The 24,310-nt window shown below is 30.1% G+C and overlaps 1 protein-coding gene across 3 annotated transcripts; it reads left to right on the top strand.

The window, feature by feature from the left end:
* The first annotated feature begins 7,227 nt into the window (after positions 1–7,227).
* On the top strand, positions 7,228–13,246 carry LOC139855507 (uncharacterized). 3 transcript variants are annotated; one of them, XM_071844734.1, is made up of 3 exons: positions 7,228–7,278; positions 7,447–7,520; positions 12,206–13,246. In XM_071844734.1, the coding sequence occupies exons 2-3, from the start codon at positions 7,461–7,463 to the stop codon at positions 13,100–13,102; spliced, it is 957 nt and encodes a 318-aa protein (XP_071700835.1). In that variant the 5' UTR covers positions 7,228–7,278; positions 7,447–7,460; the 3' UTR covers positions 13,103–13,246. The 3 variants fall into 3 exon arrangements, with proteins under 3 accessions (XP_071700835.1, XP_071700836.1, XP_071700837.1); XM_071844735.1 differs by lacking the exons at positions 7,228–7,278; positions 7,447–7,520 and adding exons at positions 7,588–9,737; positions 10,294–10,378; XM_071844736.1 differs by lacking the exons at positions 7,228–7,278; positions 7,447–7,520 and adding exons at positions 7,588–9,737; positions 10,278–10,378.
* The last annotated feature ends 11,064 nt before the right edge of the window (positions 13,247–24,310 follow it).

Here is a 24,310-nt window from a genome sequence, read left to right as displayed (position 1 = left end):
CTGATACCAAAAAATCGTCGTTAAAAAAAATAAATGACTAGGATCAAGGTATTAGAAACTTCAAATATGTATATAATTCTAGAGAAATCCATTGAGTATTCACATAATTTTAAAGATGAATTAAGGAGAGAGTTCTACAAAAACTTTCATGGAATTTTTAGATCTTTCGAATTTGAGTTAATATCTCACAATTAGACTACAAGCTGAATGGGTAGAGCCACAAGTTTAGTGAGCTGTGACATCAGCCAACAGTTAAGCTAATTACAATAACAATTTTATTTAACAATTTTAACAAAATATTATATTGAGAAAATAAGTTAACAATCATAACCGTTTTAGATAGTTTAAATATATGTGCCGAACCAATATATTAATGTTATCAAATTTAATCTATGAAAATTAGTTAATTATGCACACAAAGATGCATTTATTACGAACTAATTTATCGATAATAGTTAAAAAAGGTTAGTTATGTTCAGATAACTATTCATATAATTCATATAACTTACAATAAAATAAAACATCTTTTAGAAAACTCTTATCTTTTGTGTTAATAGTTGAACGTGTTCACGCTTATTGAAAGTAAAAGCAATTGTAATAATTATATCATCAATTTCCCTTTCAATATAAAGAATCAAACAAGTTTTACTCACTAATCATAAAATGGTAACACTCCATTAATAGCAACAATTGTTATTAGAAAAATACATCTAATATAAAAAAATGTTTATGATTAAGATTATCTTATCTTATGTAATAAACATAAAACAAACACAATTGTTACATAAAATGAAATTTTTTAAAGAAGAAAAATTAAATGGAAAGTTTACAAGTGAAATTAACTAATATAAAAATTGACTAATTCATATACGGAGAGAAGTTTAAATTGCTCTGTAAAGTAATGATAAAACATAAATTGAAATTAAAATGCAATGTATATACTAACTCTGTTAATTAGATGTAATTGACGTATAATATGCTTGTTTAATCAATATACTAGTGTTTGTTTACTTGAGATATATTTTGTGCAAAATTCAATGTATAATAGGACTCTTTATGTATTTGGACTTAGTAGTATATTAGATATATATAAGAGACATTGGGGGAGGCTTAGCACTACCATGTCCCCCCTTGTCTCCGCCTCTGTATTCCTACTTATATCCGTGATTCAATAAGTAATCTTATTAATGAGGATTATTTCTTTAAATATTATGAGGATCGAGAAGTGTGAAAATGACAAATTAAATTGGTTTAAAAAGCTATGTGAAAAAGAAAAACCTAACATAATCACGTTACATGAAACAAAAAAGAAATCTTTTTATGATAATTGGATTGAAAAACTATGCAGCAACTCTGATTTTAGTTACCCGTATAAAATATCAAACGGAAATTCGTGAGGGTCATTATTGTTTTGGGACTCCAATCCATTTGCTGCTAGTCAAGTGGTAAAAAGGGATTCTTTCATCGCAGTCAAAGAAAATGGAAAGATATCGATCATGATTTAATTCTGATCAATGTTTATGGTCCTCACTCGGACGAATCACAAAATTGAAGTATGAACATGATAAATTGATAATGATGTTTAAAATAATACTCTTAATTAGTTTCTAAACATATGTCCCAATACCCGAGTAACAAAATACCATATCAACTTTTGCTTTTGCTTAGATCATCTTCAACCGTGACATCAAGTGACAGTAAGGTGTAGTCAGGTGAGGTGATGCACTTTTTGAAGAATATTGATTTTATGATGGTGACACGGCAATGTCATGGAGTGAAGGTAAATAGTGGTGAAGTGTTAAATACGAGTTGAGTAATGTCGTAAAATATGATTGGAAATTAGGTAAGAAAAAGATAAATTAATAATATGAATATATCCATGTCGAATGGTGATTGGTTTAAAATATTATGTAACGCCAGATTCTTCCTCCGTTGAGCAACTGACTAATGCCAAAAAATTGTCACCGCTGACATCGAGTCAACTGGTGTTAGCAGCGTTAGTGTATCCAACTCACATGCCACCTAGGCTTTGTTTGCGTTACCACCACTTCTAATGAGTAGTATTATTGCTCGTTTGTTGTTTGGTCTAACTTGTACATTTGGTATTATTTTATTATCTATCTAAATTTCGCGTAATTCAATTCTATATATACATTAAACTAGTTAAACCTCACATCAAGATTGCAAAATTCGTTATTCGTGGATTAATCAGGTGGGATTTTGGAAGGAGTAAATCGGATTGTACTTTTTATACATTTAAATAATAAATTTTAAAATCATATGTGTAAATATAGAAGAAAACTATAAACATAAACTTAAATATAATAGTTTAAAATCGTTAATTTTGTTCAAAGACTCAAAAAGTTTAGTTTAGATTCATTATAAAATGTTGATAAATTTTGACTTTGACGAACTTTGATCAACAAATCCGTTATTGACCCACTATCGACGTTGATCGATTAATTAAATGGATTATGAAAAATTGGAACGGATTATTCTTATAAATGAATAATCAGTGATTAATCGAGAAGTAATCGAGTTTTTTTTATAACAGTGGCTCACATTTTTAAGTTATATATATTAAAAACACAATATGTTAACAGGATAATAATTTCTATTTTCATGTATAACTTCGACTTCGATATTTTAATAAAGACAATTGTTTTATTATCCATAATCCATTGGTGTAAAAAGAGTTTCTCTTTAATTCTAAAGGTGACAAGTGTTTTATGCTATACAAATGTTTCATTTTTAGGGTTTGGAAATTTTAGAGTGGGCGCATCAAGACCCTCATAATTCGATCCTTGTTTTCACGTACCCTCAAACATTCAAATATTTACATTTTCCACTTATCTTTTTTTTACGTATACTTATTTATAACCCTTGTACTATTATCATACAAATACAAATATGCATGTTCATGGCATCTTTTATGTTATATGGATTTTGAGATGAGGTCGTTTGTCTGAAAAGGTTGTGAAGTGGGTTTCATGTTGCATAATTTAGTTCCGATTAGGTTGTTTTTTAGGTTAGAGTCTAGTTGGCGATTACGGTGGTATACTTTGCAATGATAATTTGTTGGTGTATGTTTGGTTTGTTTAATTTGAAAGTACTTGTTTGTGTGTTATTCAAATGTGATTCCTGTAGAACGTGGTATATTTTCAAAAAACTTGTATGGTATGTATCTTATGTAATTCCATCCTAGATATTGCTTTATCTCATCTAGCACTACTCCAAAAACCTCTTTCCATCCTACTGACTTTATATATATATATATATATATATATATATATATATATATATATATATATATATATATATATATATATATATATATATATGGAGATGATCCATTGAAAACTTTTTAGTGTGAGAACTCTAGGAACTCCAAAAACACTGAAATTCGAGCAAAAAAGGTGCACGGGCGAGCAAAAAAAAAAAGAAATTCGAGCAAAAATCAAAAACACGGACGAACAAAAAATTCATAGTCGAGCAAATATTTTTTTTTTGTTTGAATTTCAAAATGTAGAACACATTTTTGTTCGTATATCAGCATTTTTGTTCGACTACCCGTGTGTTCTACATTTTTTTGCTCGACTATCAAAAATGTAGAACACAAAATTGTTCGCCACCCTTTTTTTTGTTTGAATATCACTTTTTTGTTCGCCCTTGTCCCATTTTTTGCTCGAATTGCTCTTTTTTTGTTCGCCCGTGTCCCATTTTTGCTCGAATTTCCCTTTTTTTGCTCGAATTTCTCTTTTTGCTCGAATTTCAGTGTATTTTTGAGTTCTCAGGGTTCTTACACAAAAAAGTTCTCATTTGATCCCACTACTATATATATATATATATATATATATATATATATATATATATATATATATATATATATATATATATATATATATATATATATATATATATGTATGTATGTATGTATGTATGTATGTGTGTGTGTGTGTGAGAAATAAATCCGTTCTCTACATACAACACCATCAATAATGAAGCGCTATTTTTAATTTTTTTTGTAATGATTGAGTAAAAGTAACTTTGTGTTGTAGTTCAAGTGGTAGTAGTCTGTCTCTCTTAGTAAGAGGTCAGAAGTTCAACTCTCGTGGAGTGCATCATTGCACACAAGGTTGTCCCTTTACCCTTGAATTCCACCCAAGGGTTCTTTTCGCACATCGCGTTGCGGGGGCAATGCCCTCGATTTGATCCGGGTTTCCTCCAGGACAGCAAATGGGAGCGGGTTATGCAACTGTGAGAGATGAACACGTGGGTGATTTAGTCCCACTGGATAATCCAAAACTGCTGTTAAAAAGAATTATATTAAGTAAAGGTTAGTTACTTCGAAACATATAGAAACACACACACACACACACACACATATATATATATATATATATATATATATATATATATATATATATATATATATATATATATATATATATATATATATATGTGTGTGTGTGTGTGTGTGTGTGTGTGTGTGTGTGTGTATGTGTTAATGTGAAATATTATTTTCTCTTTTTTTAAGACAAAGAGAGTAATAGATATATTTTATAAATTTACATACACGTTTATTTTAAGTTAGTATTTATTGGGTTGTTTTGATTGTGTAGAGGTAATTAAATAAAAATATAGAAAACTTGTATATTTTATTAATTAAACTTAAAGTAAAATAACAGGTGCAGGTTTTGAAACCTCAGTTGAGCGGTAAAAAGCTTATATTTTTATGGGAAAATGGCACCAAAATGCATTGAACTTTCATCAAAATCCTATTGTATGCATTCAACTTTCAAAAGTCCTATTGTATGCATTCAACTTTATATTTTATCTTATTGTATGCATTCAACCTGTTATAACAGGTTACCTTCTAGGTCACCTTCTAAATATTTACATCTCTAGTCCCTCATATTTGTAAATTCTAATTTCATTAGTCCTTCTATTAAACAAAACATTTATATCTTCATACATTCATCATCTTCATCTTGTCTAAATTATATATTAATTATATATCCATAAATAAGTGTGTAATATTGATCATTTTGTTGGATTTATATACATGTTTTATTGGTCAAGTTGATGCACTACAACAAAATGATGAATGTCTTTAAGATTGGTTCCTGAACATTAGTTGCAGAAGAACATATAACTCATTTCTTTTAGGACTAGTTCCGATCTGTATTAGTATTCTGTAATATGTTGTAACTTACTAAATCTTCTTTCTTTTAAACCCTTTCAATTGGTTTGAAGTCAGCGGAGAAGATCGTATTCAATTTCTTCACAACCAAAGTACCGCAAACTTTAAAGCACTTTCCGAAGGAAGGGTAAGTCTTTGAGGTATTAATTTAGATGTGCTGTTGAGCTATTCGTGGTAGTAACTCTTGTCGAAGTTCATGTAATAATGTTACTGAATCTTGTAAGGATGTGACACTGTCTTTGTAACTCTAACTGCTCGAACAACTGATATTGCACATGCATGGATCATGGTAATATTATTCCCCTATATTTTCTATAAATTGCTTCAAAAGTTTTTAAGACTTAAAAGTGTTACTGATTTTGCAGAAAACCGCTATTACACTTGTTGTATCACCATCAACAACTGGAAGTATCATTGAAATGCTCAGGAAGTATGTAACTACTCTTTTGTATTTACTAATTCGTCGTTTCACATTTATTATATATGGTATTATAGGTTTTTTTTAATATTGATGTTATACTTGCTAACTTGTCCAAAAAGATATTATACGAGTAAACACATATTAATATATATTCAGCATCTAATGATCTTCTTATAAAATATTTATATTGGGAGTGTAGGTACATATTTTTTGCTGTAGGTACTTTATTCTAGGGTAGAGGAAGGATTGTCTACGTTCCACCTCTCTATATCCCACAAAATGGGATTGGGTGTGTTGTTGTTGTTGTTGTAGAAATTGAAGACATTAGTAACAACACATGCCTGTTTGCACTTATAGGACCTAAAAGCAATCAACTATGGCTCTCATGTTTAACTTAAGCTTCCTACCGATGCTCAATTGTATTCTCTATTTTTGAATTTTTCTAATCTTTGGCATTGTAACAGGTGATGGTGGATTTAAATCTCGGTGATCTTATTGGACAGCCTTATGGGTCTCATAAGCATTATAATGTGAGTCCTTTCTTTAGAGTTTAGACAAGATGAAGATGATGAATGTATGAAGATATAAATGTTTTGTTTAATAGAAGGACTAATGAAATTAGAATTTACAAATATGAGGGACTAAAGATGTAAATATTTAGAAGGTGACCTAGAAGGTAACGTGTTATAACAGGTTAAATGCATACAATATGAGAAAATATAAAGTTGAATGCATACAATAGAATTTTTGAAAGTTGAATGCATACAATAGGATTTTGATGAAAGTTCAATGCATTTTGGTGCCATTTTCCCTATTTTTATCACCAAATTATTGGTTGACAGGTTGAGTGTTAAAAAGTTTTAGTTGGTTCTTGATTCGTATCCTTGAAAAATAGGTGCGGGTTCAAATTTTGGGAGACAGTTTTCTTCAAGGTTGTGCCTCTGGTATTCTTCACTCTGTGCGGGCCAAACAGTTAACCTAAAGCATTTCGGGTACGCTTTGCGCGATAGAAAGTAATAAAAAGTACTTTCTGAATTACTGAATTGTCATTTTCTTCATACATAGGGTATATGGTATAATTTATATATACTTGTCTATATGAATGTATAATACTCTGTAATACCGAGTACATATATATTTTACCGAGTAAATATTTTGATTTTGTTTTTCTCATAATTTATACTCTTACATCTTTTCATTTAATAATGTATGTTTTTAACGTAATATGTACAGTAGTAATATGAACCTAGCTCGTAAGTTCGTTTACTTTACCTACGACTAATTTATAGCAAGGCTTAAAGTTAGATAATATCATTCAATTTTACTATATACGTGGTACGGAGTATATGCTTTACGCGTAAATAACTTCGCCCCCTCAAAACATTCATCCAAGTTCACTGGTCGTATAAAATTTGTTTACACTATTAAAGTATGAATAAAGTGGATACTGGATAGTCTAAGTTAGATCAAAAAAGATATGATCAAGAAAGTGTAGGGACCAAATAAGTCATTGACCTAAATTAAAGGGATGAAAACTGTCTATATATTCTGTATCTATTTTTTCTCGGTTATATGTATAGTTTTCAGTTCCCAAACGCCCAAAATTTCGCAAAAACGAAATCCAAGTTCTTTGACGTGAGAGAGAAAAGCAAAGGTAAAATCATACTCGATTCTACAGAGTCTCAATTTCAACAATTTATTTACGTTAATATCTTACAAATTCACTAATTAATTGCTCATATATATTTATTAATATGTTAATTTATTCACATGTTATTATAGTGATATATATTAATATTATATTATGTTCGTAACTTGCTAGGTTTCCATCAAAAAATGGCCAACGATGAAGTTGTTTCAGTGGAGCTTCCTGCACCCTCTGGATGGAAGAAGATGGTTCTCTCTCTCTCCTTTATTTTAGTTTTAATTTTAACATGTACACAGTACATACACGTGTTTGTATGCAAGTTCTGTTTTGGTGATTATTTTTGGGGTTTTATGGTCGAATTCTTGTTTAAATGTTTGAATTGAGTTATTTCGTAGTTTAATTTAAACAAAACTTGAGTTAATTGTGGGGAATTTTTTTTTTCGTTGGAATTTTGTGATTAGGGTTTGTAGAGCTTGTTATATTGAATTTGGGGAAATTAAGGTTTAACTCAGCTATCTTGTTTAAATTTGCTATATCATTGTAGGTTTTTCGTTACTTTTTGTAGAAGTTTATAGATTTGGGCTATAGGTCTAGTTAACTTGTACAACAAGTCGAACTTTTCGCTCGTTTTTTTGGGTTTTTTTCTGAGTTTCAAAGTTAGGGTTTATGAGCATAACTGCGTTAAATTTATATTTTGACAAATTTGAGGTTTTATCGTCAAATATATATCTCCGAGAGATCATTTGGACAACTTTTCTACTTTACATGAGCCCTATATATCCTTTCAATAATCAGCCACCTTCAGGCTGGAAAAACTAACTTGCGTATTAGTGAACTGCAAAAAATTTGTGTTCGATTGTTTTTTTTCTTCTCTTTCGGAAGTATTTATAATAAATACATTTGATTTGAAGTGAGAGTCTCTTGGTAATCGCTAATATATACGCAGTTCCTGATATGACAAAACAAGTTGATTTTTTTCCCTTTCTAACTGAATTATATAGCAGTCAAGTTTTTTTTTTTTTTATCTTCAATTATGTGCTGTTTATGTCGTGCAGCACAAAAACAATAACGTCATTTTGAAATTCTTGTTTTGACTTACCTTTTTAATTACTTTTCTGCTGCAGCCTTATTTTTTAAATGTTAACCTTGACTATATTTTGTGCAGCAAATGACACTTCTAATGTTTTTTTTAGCGAACAGCGTTTGAGTTTTATTGGCTAACATTAAACAATTATCACTTCGTAAATATAGCTTTTGCTTCACAACATATATAAAATTAATGAGAAGATAATTGTTAATGATCTTTTCTTAACTTAATATATAAACTAATGACAGGTTATATAGTAGATCTGGTACATTTACGATCTTCAAGTTGGGGTTCATGACTTCTTTGCTTAATCGTCAAGTTTTGTGAACACGGATCTAACTTTTAGGAGTACTCATAGAGTAATGGCTTTCCGTGTATGAACCTAACAAAATCAAAGGCTACAATAATCGTTAATTGTTCTAGTGCTAACTTGTGAGTCAAAGAAACATGTTCTAGTTTACTTAGATCCATGAAGTATTTCTAAAAAGTGTTTTCGATTCACCAAGGCAAATACAAATGTAGGCTTTGACGTTTTCAATAATGGATGGGAATGGAATTGGAGTTTTCATACTCTATGTTGTTTTTCTTAGGGTATACATAATGATGACTAGATGCATGTTACTGCACTAAGGAAAAACTGTTGGTGGTTTAGTTGAGGTACAGCATGACCAATTAATCAGTATGCTCACCATCATTTAAATTGAAGTTGAAAAGTGTATAGGGCGGTGAGCACTTATGTTTTGCAAGTTGTAATGTTAAGTCGCTTGGAGACCAGTTATCTAGGTGCAACATGACCTAAGGTGGACTGTGTGGTTGCATAAGGAATATGGATTATTAGAATATTTAAGATGAAAATGTTAACTCATTGATAAGGTGACACCAGTTTGACTTATTAGTGATATTGACTCTCTAAAAGATTTGGTAGTGCTATGTAGGTTTTTTAACGTTTTAATGTTATTATGTTTGTTTTGATATGGTAAATTCTAACTTTGCTTCATAGCAGTTGCACTTAATTTTTACAAGGGTGTCTCTTCCTGATGCTTATCCAAAAAAAAAAAGTGTTGCATGATCAGACAGGGAATGCTATTTTCATATTATTGTTGTTCATATTATGCATGTTGTTTGTATGAGTTTTCTTGCAGTTTAATTGGTATGGAGGCTTTTATTACATCGTGGATATGGGCTGGCTAAACAAGGCTTCTTCTTCCCCTTAACCAAATAATGCAGTCTTCTGCCTCTCATTATCAAACAATGCTCAACAGTCACTACAATTATATTTAATGATGTGATCATTTGATTCTCTACTTTATTCTACTAGAAATAAAATCCATCACTGCCATTGAAGTTAAAATAATTGTGCTTAATCATGTAGTGGAAGGTATGCTATCTTACACAGTTCCTTTTTCTTTGTTTCACTTTGGGCTACATTGATTTAGTTTTTTGGGTAATTTACAAAAGATACGGTATTAGCATCTGTCATTGCAAGTTCACTTCTCAACTTATTTATTATTTATTTATTAATTTTTTTTTTATAATTATAAAAAATTCAATATTTACCCAAAACTTTTATAGTTTTACTAAAAATATATAGCTTTATATGTTGTATTAGATTAGATGCAGAATTTTTATTAATTTTTAACTATAAACCACATATTTGAAACTCTAGTAGTGTGTTCATTTTTGATATTGAGGGAGTAGTAAAGTTAGTCCTTATAACATCAAGTTCCTCAAATAATAAGTTGAAAAGAAACGATGAGATTTTATCGGTGCTTCTTATCACCGTCTAACCCAATACAATCACAAGTACAGTGTCTTTCAAAATTAAATTGGCTTTTTGTGAATTAATAAAGATTCATGTATACCTTATTCTGACTTGTGCTACTGAAATCATTCTGCTTTATGAATATTCCCGTGACAGTAAAAGTTTTATGTAGTGATGTGACTAAGGCCACAGCTTCATGTCTGAGAGACATTTTGTGACATCCTAAAGACAATTTGTGAATGCTGAAGCTTTATAAGGTAATAACTGAAACGTGAGTAAACAGAGCTCTGTGAAGGTAGAGTTGGATGGCGTTCGTGTTTTTCTGTCTTAAAAGATTTATGTAGTTCTGAAACAGCTTTCTAGGTCATGTGTTTTCATTATCATGTCATTGATATAGCATATGTCCTTCAAAGCCACTGCAGCTTGCTGTAATTGTCGTTTTCCTGTTAATTAACATCATATGCTTCAGAGTCGTAACATGTTATTTGAGGTAGTTGTATTGTGTGTTGGCGTTAAAATTGATTTGACTGCATGTATTGCATTATTATTTCAACTTAAATTTTTATATATTTTAGCTCCTATAGCAATATTATTTGGCTTTATTAGTTTATTCTCTAAGCAATAATTTATCTGAACTTTACTTATTTTATAATATAGAGGCCTTCTTAGTCGTTCTTCCTATGGGAAGAGAGTCTATGCAAGTGCGATTGAATGATTGAGTATGCAAAGCCTTATATGAAAATTTGGCTACTGTTTGTTAGTAGCTTAGAGGATTGAAAACATTTATAGCTACCTAGAGTTATACTTTAATCATATTGTGGGGTATTCTTTCATCCTAGGTGTCGGTGTTTCTTGCTTTGATGAATACAGTGAAGTTTGACGACATAAGAAATGCTGCACATAACATTTTGAATAGGTATCAGTTGAATCTGCAGTTTAAGTATACAAGTCACTCCTAGTAGGGTACGTATTCCGTTTTGATAGGATTTCAATGAGGCTTCTAGTGTGTTAACTGTTCAATATTTTGGGGTTTGTTTAGCTTCCAATATAAGCTTGAAAGTTCTTATCTGTGTAGATGAATCATTGTGAAGTCAGATGAGTTATATATTATGGGTTATGGTAAATGGGTGACTTATGGAATACTGGATTTTAGATAAGCGATTCTTGGTTGTGTGTTAGCTGGTGACAGATTTATTGTTCTGAATTCATCTTTTGTGTGTAGGAGAATTTGCACTTACTTGAAGTATGTTTTTGTTCCTTGAGAACTACAGATTAAGCTTGAAGTTGAAGGGAGTCTTTTACTCTAGATTTGCTCTTCCCTGTTAGTGGGAACGGCCTTTGTTTCTTCAAGGAACCTTAAAGAAAGATTCAGATACTAGAGTAGTTTGTTGTAAAATCCAAAGCATTTTATATTAGGGAGCTTGGAAGTGGTGGTTATTTTCGATTAGATAAGTAATAAGTTATAAAAGGATTTATAGGAGAAAATGAATAAGGTTTACTTGTTGAGTACCATTGATCTAGAAATGATTTTGATAGTGTGTCGACTGTTTAGGCAGTCAAATAGAATCAGTACCCGTGCACTTATTTGAATGTGAACAAAATATTTACTAATGACTCTGAAAGCATGTGAGATATAAATCTTGTTTATCTTGGTTTATAGATTGTAAGGTTATAATCTGATCCGTTTATTAATTTTCTGCAAAACTAATTACTATTACTTTGCTTGCTATAGATTTAAACTACAAAACCTACGCTACAAACTAAATAAATAAGATCCTGAGCAGGTGAAATAGTTAAGATTCATTTACAGCAGTTATCTTCCCTTCACGATTCTTTTATTGGGCTTTTGTTATTAGTATGCACAATGTACAACTACTTGGGGCTGAATGCTTGAATGGCTCATTATTTGCTGCTACCTTTCTCATCACTTGAATTTATGGGAGGTCTTTTCTTTATTCATTTTGTGAGGATATATCATATATGCTCGCTCATGCTCTATTTACTCTACTGTTGGCTCTTAATTATGTGGTTTGTAATTATGACATTCTCACACCTTGCTAATCCGTTGGCTTGTATGCATGTAGTTCTTGCCAAAGAAAACAGGGACACCAAAGAAAAATGAGATTGTGTTCACCGCACCAACAGGGGAAGAGATCACCACCAGGAAACAGCTAGATCAGTACCTAAAAGCACACCCTGGTGGCCCCAAACTTTCAGAATTCGACTGGGGAACTGGTGAAACTCCAAGACGGTCTTCAAGAATTGTTGAGAAAGTAAAGCTTGCTCCACCACCTGAAACTGAGCCAGAGCCAGTCAAGAAACGGGCTAGGTCTTCTTCAAAGAAGAAACAAAAGGAGGAAGAAGAAGAACCACAACCACCTCAACCTGAGGAAACCCCAGAGAAAGAAAACAACACTGAAAAAGACGTTGAAATGCATGATGCTGAAAAAACTGAAGCTCCTGAAAAAACCATTGCAGAAGATAACCAGAAAGAAGAAGAAAAGGACAAAAACGCCCCTGAGGAAAAAGCTGAGAAGGATGGAACTTCAGAAATACCCTTGTCAGAGGAAGACGCTAAGCCTGTAAGCGAGGTTGCTGATGTCAATGAAACCAAAGACGACAACAAAGGAGAAACCTTTGTTGATCAAGATAAGGCTGAAATTGTTGTTGATATCAGTGAAACCAAAGACAACAACAAAGGAGAAACCCATGTTGCACAAGATGAAGATAAGGCTGAAATTGTTGGTGGAACAGGAACTACAGAAGTTGCAAAAGAAGTAATGCCAGACGTGCATGATCAAGATAAGGCGGAGAATGATGGCGGCAATGCCACTGTCACCCCCCCTGTTGAAGAGGGGCAGAAAGGTAATTTGGCTGATGCAGGTAAGGAGAATGGAATGAACAAAGAGGTTGAAGCAGAGGGGGAAGTGGCAGCAGCAGCGGATAATGGTTGTCGTGTAGAAGAGACTCAACCATGGTAAAGATTCCTAACAAAGTATGTTGTTTCCTGTGTCTTTTGTAACTTGACATATAGAGTCATCTCTAGTTCCTGTTGATGTTATACAGTTTGATACATGAAGATATTCGGTGTGTATGATGGTGGCATAGTTTTATTGGTCATATTAGTAGTCGAATCTCTGTGTTGTCTTTACATCTATCTTTAAATTGTGGCTGTTTGTTGCATTTAGGGGAAATGCAGGTTGCAGGTATCGTTTGTGCAATCTAACCTGTTACCACAATCATTTGATGTATCGTGGGAAATTTACATTTTTAGTACCTGCATCTTTCGATTGGGAATAACCAGAGCTAGCTTTTCACATGGGCTCCAGTCATCACAGTAGGTTGATTCTGGTTAACGCAGTTATGAATGGTGGCTTAAAAGTAGTTATAAACACAACCATCTTATTTATCTGTGAAGATTGAACTTTTGGGGTACCACCATCCTATATCATTGTTGTGGTATTTATGTTTTGAGATTGAAATGTGGGGATGATTAGTAGTGGTAATTTATGTTTAATTGCTAAGTATTGATGAGTAGTTGCTGTACATAGTTATACTAGCCTTTAAGAGCCTGTGCGTTGCACGACGACTCTTAATCAAACAAACTGGAAACGTATAATGTTATATCAATTAACGGTATGATAAATCAGATCATGTGAAACTTAGTGCGCCGAGATTATATGTTATTAGTAGATTTTAACATAGCCATTGTTGGACGAAGTGCACTACTTCTTAAAGCTCTATATGACCATTTGTTCCTCCCTGAATCTTTCTTCATCTCTTCATTTATCTCTAATATCTCTAATTTCTTTTCCCTTAATGCCTCACTAAGTTCATCCCATGCATTACCATGTTTGTTCGTGATGACTGATTGAGAAAACATAAGAAAATCTATGAATAAATACCTCGAGTATACACACAAGGTTGAGTAACGGTTTATAAAGATGGATTACTTCTTAACATAATTAATTTTTCAGAATTCAAATATGTTGATGATAAAAGCTTATAATATTATAGTAACAACCTAATTCTGTTTTTTTTAGGTTCACTAGAGGTTTAATAAATTTTGTGTTTTGTTGATAAGCATGAACCGAACCCGACACTTCTATTCTATGCTTGATCAGATAATTCTCAATTGTTCACATTAGTATCATAAACGTAACGTTAGTGTATACAATTACAATGCACGATAGTTTTGCTTAAATAGTTTTACATAACGTAATAGTTTTACAACATATGTTATTACTGTAACCGGGAAAATGATGTTTTGTTATTATTATTTTGAAAGGGTAGATTCAACCCACTTGAGATTCAACCCACTTCAATGAGAATGGATCAGTGCAAAAATTCACTAACAAACAATACATACTGCCTTCATAATCATAAAAAAATAAAACTGAGCATTGCAATACCATTTTGATACCCATAATTATAAATATACATTGATGTCCTCAGTTAACCATTAAGGCAGATCCAAATCACAAACGTATCATTATAGAACCAAAATTGATCCACCTCAAAATCATACATGCAACCTTGACCCATATCAGCAGAGAAGTAGCAATAAATACCTAACATTTCATTATGCAACCAAAGTTGACCCAAAATACAGATCCAACACCAAATATAAACCCGATATAATTCATCACCAAAAAATCTTGACCCAAATTACAATTTCAATGATAATATTGACCCATCTCAGTTGAACAGATGCAATAACAACCCAATCAGTCATCGACATAACACCAGGACCCAAAACTCTGATACGTATGCAAATTTGACCCGATAAACAGAACCAGCAACAATCTTGACCCAAATTCCAAAAATAACGATAAAGTTGACCCGTAACAATAATACAACAACAAAAGCTTGACCCGAAAGGTAACAACAACAATAATGCTGACCTGAAATTAAGTTTGTATTGAATATTTCACTCAGGTATTAGAAATTAAAATTAAATATTCTAAACAAATATAGAAACGTGAGAAATATAGTTACTTAGTATACCTCATGATCAGTTCCATGTCCAAGTTGACCATACTGTGGAAGACCAGCAGTTCTAAATATAAATAAATAAAAAAATACTCTAAACTTATAATCGATCCGCAGCTTGCAGTTACAATGAAAAAAAAATCTAACACTATAATAAAAAAATGCAAAAAGGCCATGTACAAATAATTCACTGTGTCTGTTATTTTGGTCAAAGAGCATAAACACGTTGAGTCAAATAATTGACCTTTTGTAGATATATTTTGTCTCGAATATGATTTAAAAAACTTTACTATTTTCGGTGACGATCCAACTTTTAACCATAAACAACTTTAAGGGATTTTATGGATTGACATTAACTATTGACAACTTGAAGCCAATTTGACCCCCTCATTTGACCCATTAGAGATAAATCTTGGCCCGAATCAGCCCATTTTAAGCTGACAGGTTGAAATTGATATCTTTATTCAAAGAAATCAAGTATTTCAGTAAATAAATTGATCGTACAGTATAGAAGCGCCTTCAACGGAAGTCAACCAAACCGTAAAATCAGCTCCACACGCGACACTTGTTACTTCAGTTACTTGACAGCGTACTGGATATAGCTCAAATTCTACACATAATAGAGACGAAAAAATCAATAGCATATTATTTAACACTACAAAAATTTTTATAAAAATTTAGTGTCTAAATTTTTATGAAAATCAATAGAGTTCCGCCAACTTACAAAAAGAGAGATTATGCTCTAAAGTTGGTGTTAATTTTTATGAAAATTTTATAAAAAATTTATTTAGTATTATAAAAATTTATTTAGTGTTAATTTTTATGATGTCCAGCTTATTTAGTGTCTAAAGTTTCAAGCTTAAGTAGTTATGTATACAAATTATATTTCTTTCTCATTTTTTCTAAGGTGTTTTGCATTTTTTAGGCTGTCCATGATTATTCTAACGAAATGCAGCAGTAAAATTGACCCAGTTCAGCTACACAGAGGTAATAATGACCCAAATTAACCGTGCAAAGGTAATATAGACACAAATATCTTGAGCAATAAAGAGAAGCAGCTACAACAGCAGCAGAAGATATGATGTGAACTCCCACTTTCCCTAGTGTTACGACATTCTAACAGCTATTTGTCTCGAAGACAAAGACGCCATCTCTAGAGCAGCCTCATCGTCTTCTCATAAACCATCTTAAACATTCGAATACCATAAAAAATTACTACGACAAATAGTAATTAAATAGTGCAGAAAAGTAATAAAAAAACATAAAAGGCACTTAGTACACAAAGCCGTTGAAGGAAATATCGAAGCTGACCTACAACAAAATGCAACAATAGCATTAATTTAATAAACATATGATATACTATATTCTACTAATACATTTAACGCAAACATTCGACGAACACTATTCATAAAAATTCAACTTCAAATTTTTTTTTTTTGAAAACTACGAAGTCTGACATTGATTCACCCAGTCGACATTACCGTATATATCAGTCAGTTATAAATCACGAAAAAACATGGGAATTCCAATGTAAAAAAATACGAAGTCAAACTAATGATTCAGAGAGGAGAAGACTTTAAATTCGAGATTGGTCCACCATGATTATACAAAATATTGCAATCGTCAAGTTCAACGTTGAGAAAAGAGTTGTCTGAAATTTGAATTCCTTATTCATGCACTATGGTGGGAATGGAATGGGAGCTGCAAGTTAGTACTTTGACTAAATCTGTACGATAGGTTCATCAAAAGATATATACGAACATAACCAAACAAAAAGATCTCAAAGTAGACATTCAAATTATTGACAGATCAATAGATATACATATATTCATGGTTGAGTGGTTGAGTGGTTGAGTGGTGGTACCTAGAACCAAACAGGTCTATCAGTAGGTCTTGGGTTTTAATAACTTGAAAAAACCTTCTTTAGTTACCTTAACCTTCAGTATATGGCTGCTTCTCAGCATAAGCGCATTCTTTAATATACTCTTTAATATTCTCTTCATAATGTACCACTTACACTTAGATCAGTAGCCATAATGACACATAAATTATAAATCTGTACACATTTGTCTTTTTGAACTTGAAACTTCTTGAAGAAAGATCTTGACCTCTTGGTTTTGACAAACGCCATAAAAATAGAAGAGATACGGAGTGCTAGACGATGTTTATAAGAAAAAAACTTATAAACTAAGTAGCTTTAAAAACAAAACTTGTGATAGAAGATTAACACACCCAATTATCTATCAAATATATCAACTATAGCTTAAAATTTGTTTTAGCTCTGCACAAACATTAACACACCCAATTATCTATCAAATAACTTGGTTTTCAACTACTAAAATCCTAATTTGGTAGTAATATAGGCTACACCAGAACCCTAACTTCTCAGCATAAGCGCATTCTTTAATATACTCTTTACAGTGACCAATTATAGTATTTCTAGCCTTATAACTGTTCATAACGCAAAGATGAAATTAAGTAACGTAATAGACATCTATATTCAGCAAGCTTTAAAAAATCAATAGGTTTAAATAATCTCTTTGAATCTCCATCATCGTCAACAGGATAAGAACAATGAATGTTTGTTCATGTATAAATTTGGAAATCTTATAAACGTTTAAAACATACCTCAACTGAATCGTCCTGTTCTGCAATCGTCCGTTTTAAATCTCCATCATCTTCCTCAAACTGAACCACGTGTGTTTCTTAATGTACGGATTGGAAATCAAAAAAACGTTTTACACATACCTTTACTGAATCGGTTTACAAATCTGTTTGAATTGAGCCGTTCTCAAATCGTGGATGCCGCAGAACCCTAAAAACACAGATTAAATCAATGGTTGTTTGAATTGAATAATCGTTCGATGTTTTCTGAAAAGCGTATCATTGGATGTAATAGAAACACAATAAAGAAAAACATGAATATGGTTGGATTTTGTGGTGGATTAGGGATAACTGATGAACACAGACTCGCTCAAATGTTATATAATTGGTACCGTTTTGTGAAAAAAATTATGACGGATAATTTAGGGATACCCTATCGATCGATTATATTAAGGCGATAAAGATGAAGATGAATAGAGGAATCTCACTATGTCGCGTTTTTTTCTGTGTGAATTTCTTGAGCAATTGTATTCTAGTTTTATTTGTTAATTGGAGAATAAATTGGAACCCTAATTGAGGATGAAATAGCAACGAGTGGATGAAATAGCAACGAATGAATGAAAGAGAGAGAAGTTTTGTTTTGATTAAGGAAGAAAGAGGTTTTTGTTTTTTTTTTTTTTTTTTTTTTTTTTTTTTTTTGCGTAAAAAACCAGGATCTCTGACTTTATGGTTGCCGGAGGAGAAAACGGTGAGATGTGGTGTGGTAGTAAGAGAGAAGATGGAGGAGAAAAGGGTGAACACGACGAATAAAAAATGAAAGAAGAAGAACAAACATGTTGAATGTGGAATGAGTATGGGACACGTGTCTTTATGTCGTTTTAAAAAAAATAATAATAAATAAATAAAGGAAAATAAGAGAGGCAAGACACGTGTAATTTGCTGGTGTTGTTAATCTTGATGTTACAACTCAGCTGGGTCCCTCACGCTTTATGTGAGGAATAGATAGATGTATTACAACGATAACAAGTAAAAACTATGCCAATATATAAACTTATGCAACCAAATTATTTGTCTTACACTTACCCCAGTGTTTTTATTCACTTAAATAAATAGAGTTTAAATTATTTCTCTTGCACTTAAAGTTCTTAATCTATACGTGCACATATTTTTTTTGAAATGGCGGCAAATTTTTTATTTAAATCTAGCGATGAGCTAGCAAAACAAAATTACAGAGAGTTCATAAGGCGTTGTAACCACTCCACCAAATTAATACTACGTTTATGAAAACGATAAACAATCAACTGAAACTTGAAACAAAAATGCGATCAATGATGTGAGACTTACTGAAATTAGAGTCCTTGAAGATGAAACTATTACAAAACCGCCAAATGTTTCAATGCATCGAGGTATGTTCTGTGGGCGAGACATTGATTGCCAATCAAAGGAATTTCATCAACCCATAACCACATACCATCAATAGAGTTCAAGAAGAGATGTTGATGCCGATACAAAAACCAATCTTATGCCCAACATGAATGTTTTTTTTTAAAACTAAATGTACTAATTAAAATTTTACACCCGCCCCATATGTATCGGGATTCAAGTTCCGCCACTGTTTGTTGCGGGGTTGTTTTGGTCGGTTAACGACCGTTTAATTGGACGTTTAAAAAACGGTTATTGGTCGGTTAACTGAACGTTTAAAAAATAAAGGAATAAAAACGATAGTGAAAAAATGGAAGTGAAGAAAAGTTTGGTCGGTTAACGGTCGATTAATTGAACGGTTAAAAATATGTTAAGGCTGTGACGACCCGAAAATTTCCGACCAAATTTAAACTTAATCTTGAATGTTTCCGACACGATAAGCAAAGTCAGTATTGTTGAGTCTCGAAAGTTTTGAACTATTTCATATATCCATTTAACCTTTGACTATTCCAGACGATTCACGAACAAGTGTTGTAATATATATATATATATATATATATATATATATATATATATATATATATATATATATATATATATATATATATATATATATATATCTAAATAAATATAAATGAGGGTATTGAAAATAATAAAATATAAATGAATCAATAGAATTAAAATGTAAAAATAATAAATAAAATAATTAAGTTCTATTAGGATAAATATATATATAAATATATATATAATATAAACCTATATATGAATATATATATATGATTTCTTTTTATAACTATTATATTGAAAGAAATATGAAATATATAAATATTAAATATTCAATAAAAATTATCATATCATATATAATATAATTATTACATAATTAATAAATTAAATGTAATTACAAGTTGAATTATAGTTGTTATATTATTTTCATCATTATTGTTAATATCAATATTAGTACTATACATATTAATAAAGATTATAATATGAAATACGATACATTTAATTTGTTATAGTATTATTATTATTATTATTATTAATATTATTGTTATCATGGTTAATACTATTATAACTAGTAGTAAAATTTTAACTTTTGATATTATGATTAATATTAGAAATTTTTATTACCATTACCATTCAGAATCATTATTATAAAAGTAATACAATTTATTCTAAATATTATTAGTAATATCATTTCTTTTATAAGTAGTGTTATTACTAGTATTAGTTATAATATTAGTGACATCATTTTTATTATGATTACTATTATTAAACTTATTAACATTATCATTTTTAGTATCATTATTCTAATATGAAAACAGAATACATGTAACTTGATATTTTTTTTATATATCACTTGTTTTATTATATATTATTATCATTATTATAAATTAATATTATTATTAGTAACTAAAACCTTTATCATTATTAACATTTTTATTATCATTAATAATATTACTATTATCATTTTATGATTTTAGTGGCATTGTTAATTATTATTATTAATATAATAATAATAATAATAATTAATAATATATTTATTAATTATTAATATTATTTTAATTAAATAATTTGGGAAAAGTCATGAACCAGTACAATTCTTGTTTAACATCACGATCGAATATTTTTTCTTTTGTCTCATACCTTTGATTTTATTTTAAGATCGAATTCAATCACAGTACGATAACAAATCTGTTAGCAGTCAACATCTGCTTTTAATTCTTTTATATATTTTTTTAGATTCTTGTCTACTTGAAATCGGCTGTTGTCGATTTTTCACTATAAACAAGTGTTTAAACTCGACATAGGAAAGAAAACCATTCAATTATTTATTTTCCTTATCAATTTAAACCTACTACATATTTCATTCGAGTGAATAAAACCAAGAAAGTTCAAAACGAACTCTTTACCTCTGTTCTTGCTTTATTTTTCCAAAATGCTTGAATTCGAAATATATTTCAAAAAGTATAAATGTGGTCTTGTTAAGAATATTTTGTTTAAGCTATCTGCAAATTTACAACTTCCAATTTCCATTAACGAATCCAAATTTATGAGTCAAAGTTTGTTTTCAAAAAGTCAACCAAATTGTTCTTGAGAAAATTCGCAATCGTTTTTATGTTTCTGATGAAATTGATTATCCAAAAAGTTTCCATGAGGGATTTAAAACATATCTTGTGTAGGAATCGTGAGCTGAAAACATCTAGAAATCAAAAATCAAGTTTGAGTTCATACGGGTTCATAATACGCTTTTCCAGTTTTTATTTTTTTTATTTTTTTTGTTTTAATTAATTTCAAACACATCCAGTTGATTTCTGTTTCAGTTAGCATTGTAAAATAACACTTAAATTGTTTTTAGGATTGGTTTATTGTTTTTGGTCTCTGATCGATTTAGGAGATGAAGAAATAGAATAACAGATAGGAAGGGTTAAGTAAATTTGGGTGAGGGTTTTAATCAGATATGACAAGACAGAGAAATGGTTTAAGGGGTGTGCGGGTGAGCGAGTGGTCACGGGTTCGAGCCCGGGCTGGGGTAATCTTTTTATAAAAAGCTTTCAACAAGGGTATAATCTTTTATTCTTTTATTATTATTATTATTATTATTATTATTATTATTATTATTATTATTATTATTATTATTATTATTATTATTATTATTATTATTATTATTATTATTGTTATTATTATGATTATTATTATTACTATTATTATTAGTATTATGATTATAATTATTATCACATTTATATCTATAAGAATTATAACTATTATTAGTGTTAGTATTATAATTATCATTATTATTAATATTATCATAATTATAAATATCATAATCATTATTATTATTATTATTGTTGCTATAAAGTATTATTAATATGTTCATTATTGTTAAAATTTAACATTATGTATTATAGCTATTGTTACTAATATATGTATTAATATTATTATGATTAGGGTTATTATTATTATTATTATTATCATGAAAATAATACAATTTATTATTATTTTCATTAGTATTGGTATCATTTTATAATTATTAGTATTATTAATACCGACATAAGTATTATAATTATTATTATCATTATCATTACTAATAAACCTACCTTTTTATTAAAAACTACTATTATTATTAAAAGTATCATTCCTACTAAAATTATTATTTTGTTATCATTAAAAACTATCATTGTCTTTAATAAAAATTTTCATTATTAAAAGTAACATTATTATTAGTATTATTATTATTATTATTATTATTATTATTATTATTATTATTATTATTATTATTATTATTATTATTATTATTATTATTATTACTATCATTATTATTATTATCCTTAACTTAATATTATTACAATTATTAATTTCTGCAAACATAAAATATTTATATAAAAATATAATTATGTATACTAATATTACATAATATTATGGTTTAACTAATATAATATTATTTATATTGATGTAACGTTAATTAAATCATATATCAAATAAACATTATAATATAGTATAAGTATTAATAAAAATCATATATAAATATTAATCATAATACATAACTATATATATATATATATATATATATATATATATATATATATATATATATATATTTGATTACGATTACATGTTTTAATATATATACAAATGATATAGGTTCGTGAATCCGAGGCCAACCCTGCATTGTTCAGTATCGTCGTATGAATATTTTTACTACAAAATATTGTATCGTGAGTTTCATTACTCCCCTTTTAAATGCTTTTGCACTATATATTTTTGGAACTGAGAATACATGCGCTTTTATAAATGTTTGACGAAATAGACACAAGTAATCGAAACTACATTATATGGTTAGATTATCTAAATCAAATATCGCCCTTCAAGTCTGGTAACCTAAGAATTTAGGAAAATGGCCCCTAGTTGACGCGAATCCTAAAGATAGATCTATGGACCTTGACAAGTCCCATTCGGGGTACGAATGCTTTAGTACTTCGAGATTATTATTATACAGACGAGATGTCTGTGGGGATATTCTATACATTAAAGTTGAAATGTCCCGTTCTTATTGATTAAAAACGTTCCATATTAATTGATTTCGTTGCGAGGTTTTGACCTCTATATGAGACGTTTTTCAAAGACTGCATTCATTTTAAAACAAACCATAACCTTTATTTCATCAATAAAGGTTTAAAAAGCTTTACGTAGATTATCAAATAATGATAATCTAAAATATCCTGTTTACACACGACCATTACATAATGGTTTACAATACAAATATGTTACAACAAAATAAGTTTCTTGAATGCAGTTTTTACACAATATCATACAAGCATGGACTCCAAATCTCGTCCTTATTTAAGTATGCGACAGCGGAAGCTCTTAATAATCACCTGAGGATAAACATGCTTAAAACGTCAACAAAAATGTTGGTGAGTTATAGGTTTAACCTATATATATCAAATCATAATAATAGACCACAAGATTTCATATTTCAATACACATCCCATACATAGAGATAAAAATCATTCATATGGTGAACACCTGGTAACCGACATTAACAAGATGCATATATAAGAATATCCCCATCATTCCGGGACACCCTTCGGATATGATATAAATTTCGAAGTACTAAAGCATCCGGTACTTTGGATGGGGCTTGTTGGGCCCGATAGATCTATCTTTAGGATTCGCGTCAATTAGGGTGTCTGTTCCCTAATTCTTAGATTACCAGACTTAATAACAAGGGGCATATTCGATTTCGATAATTCAACCATAGAATGTAGTTTCACGTACTTGTGTCTATTTTGTAAATCATTTATAAAACCTGCATGTATTCTCATCCCAAAAATATTAGATTTTTAAAGTGGGACTATAACTCACCTTCACAGATTTTTACTTCGTCGGGAAGTAAGACTTGGCCACTGGTTGATTCACGAACCTATAACAATATATACATATATATCAAAGTATGTTCAAAATATATTTACAACACTTTTAATATATTTTGATATTTTAAGTTTATTAAGTCAGCTGTCCTTGTTAGTAACCTACAACTAGTTGTCCACAGTTAGATATACAGAAATAAATTGATAAATATTATCTTGAATCAATCCACGACCCAGTGTATACGTATCTCAGTATTGATCACAACTCAAACTATATATATTTTGGAATCAACCTCAACCCTG

Source organism: Rutidosis leptorrhynchoides, chromosome 6 (assembly GCF_046630445.1).
Source record: "Rutidosis leptorrhynchoides isolate AG116_Rl617_1_P2 chromosome 6, CSIRO_AGI_Rlap_v1, whole genome shotgun sequence".
NCBI classification, from domain to species: Eukaryota; Viridiplantae; Streptophyta; class Magnoliopsida; order Asterales; family Asteraceae; genus Rutidosis; species Rutidosis leptorrhynchoides.
This window is presented reverse-complemented; position numbering and strand designations above follow the sequence as displayed.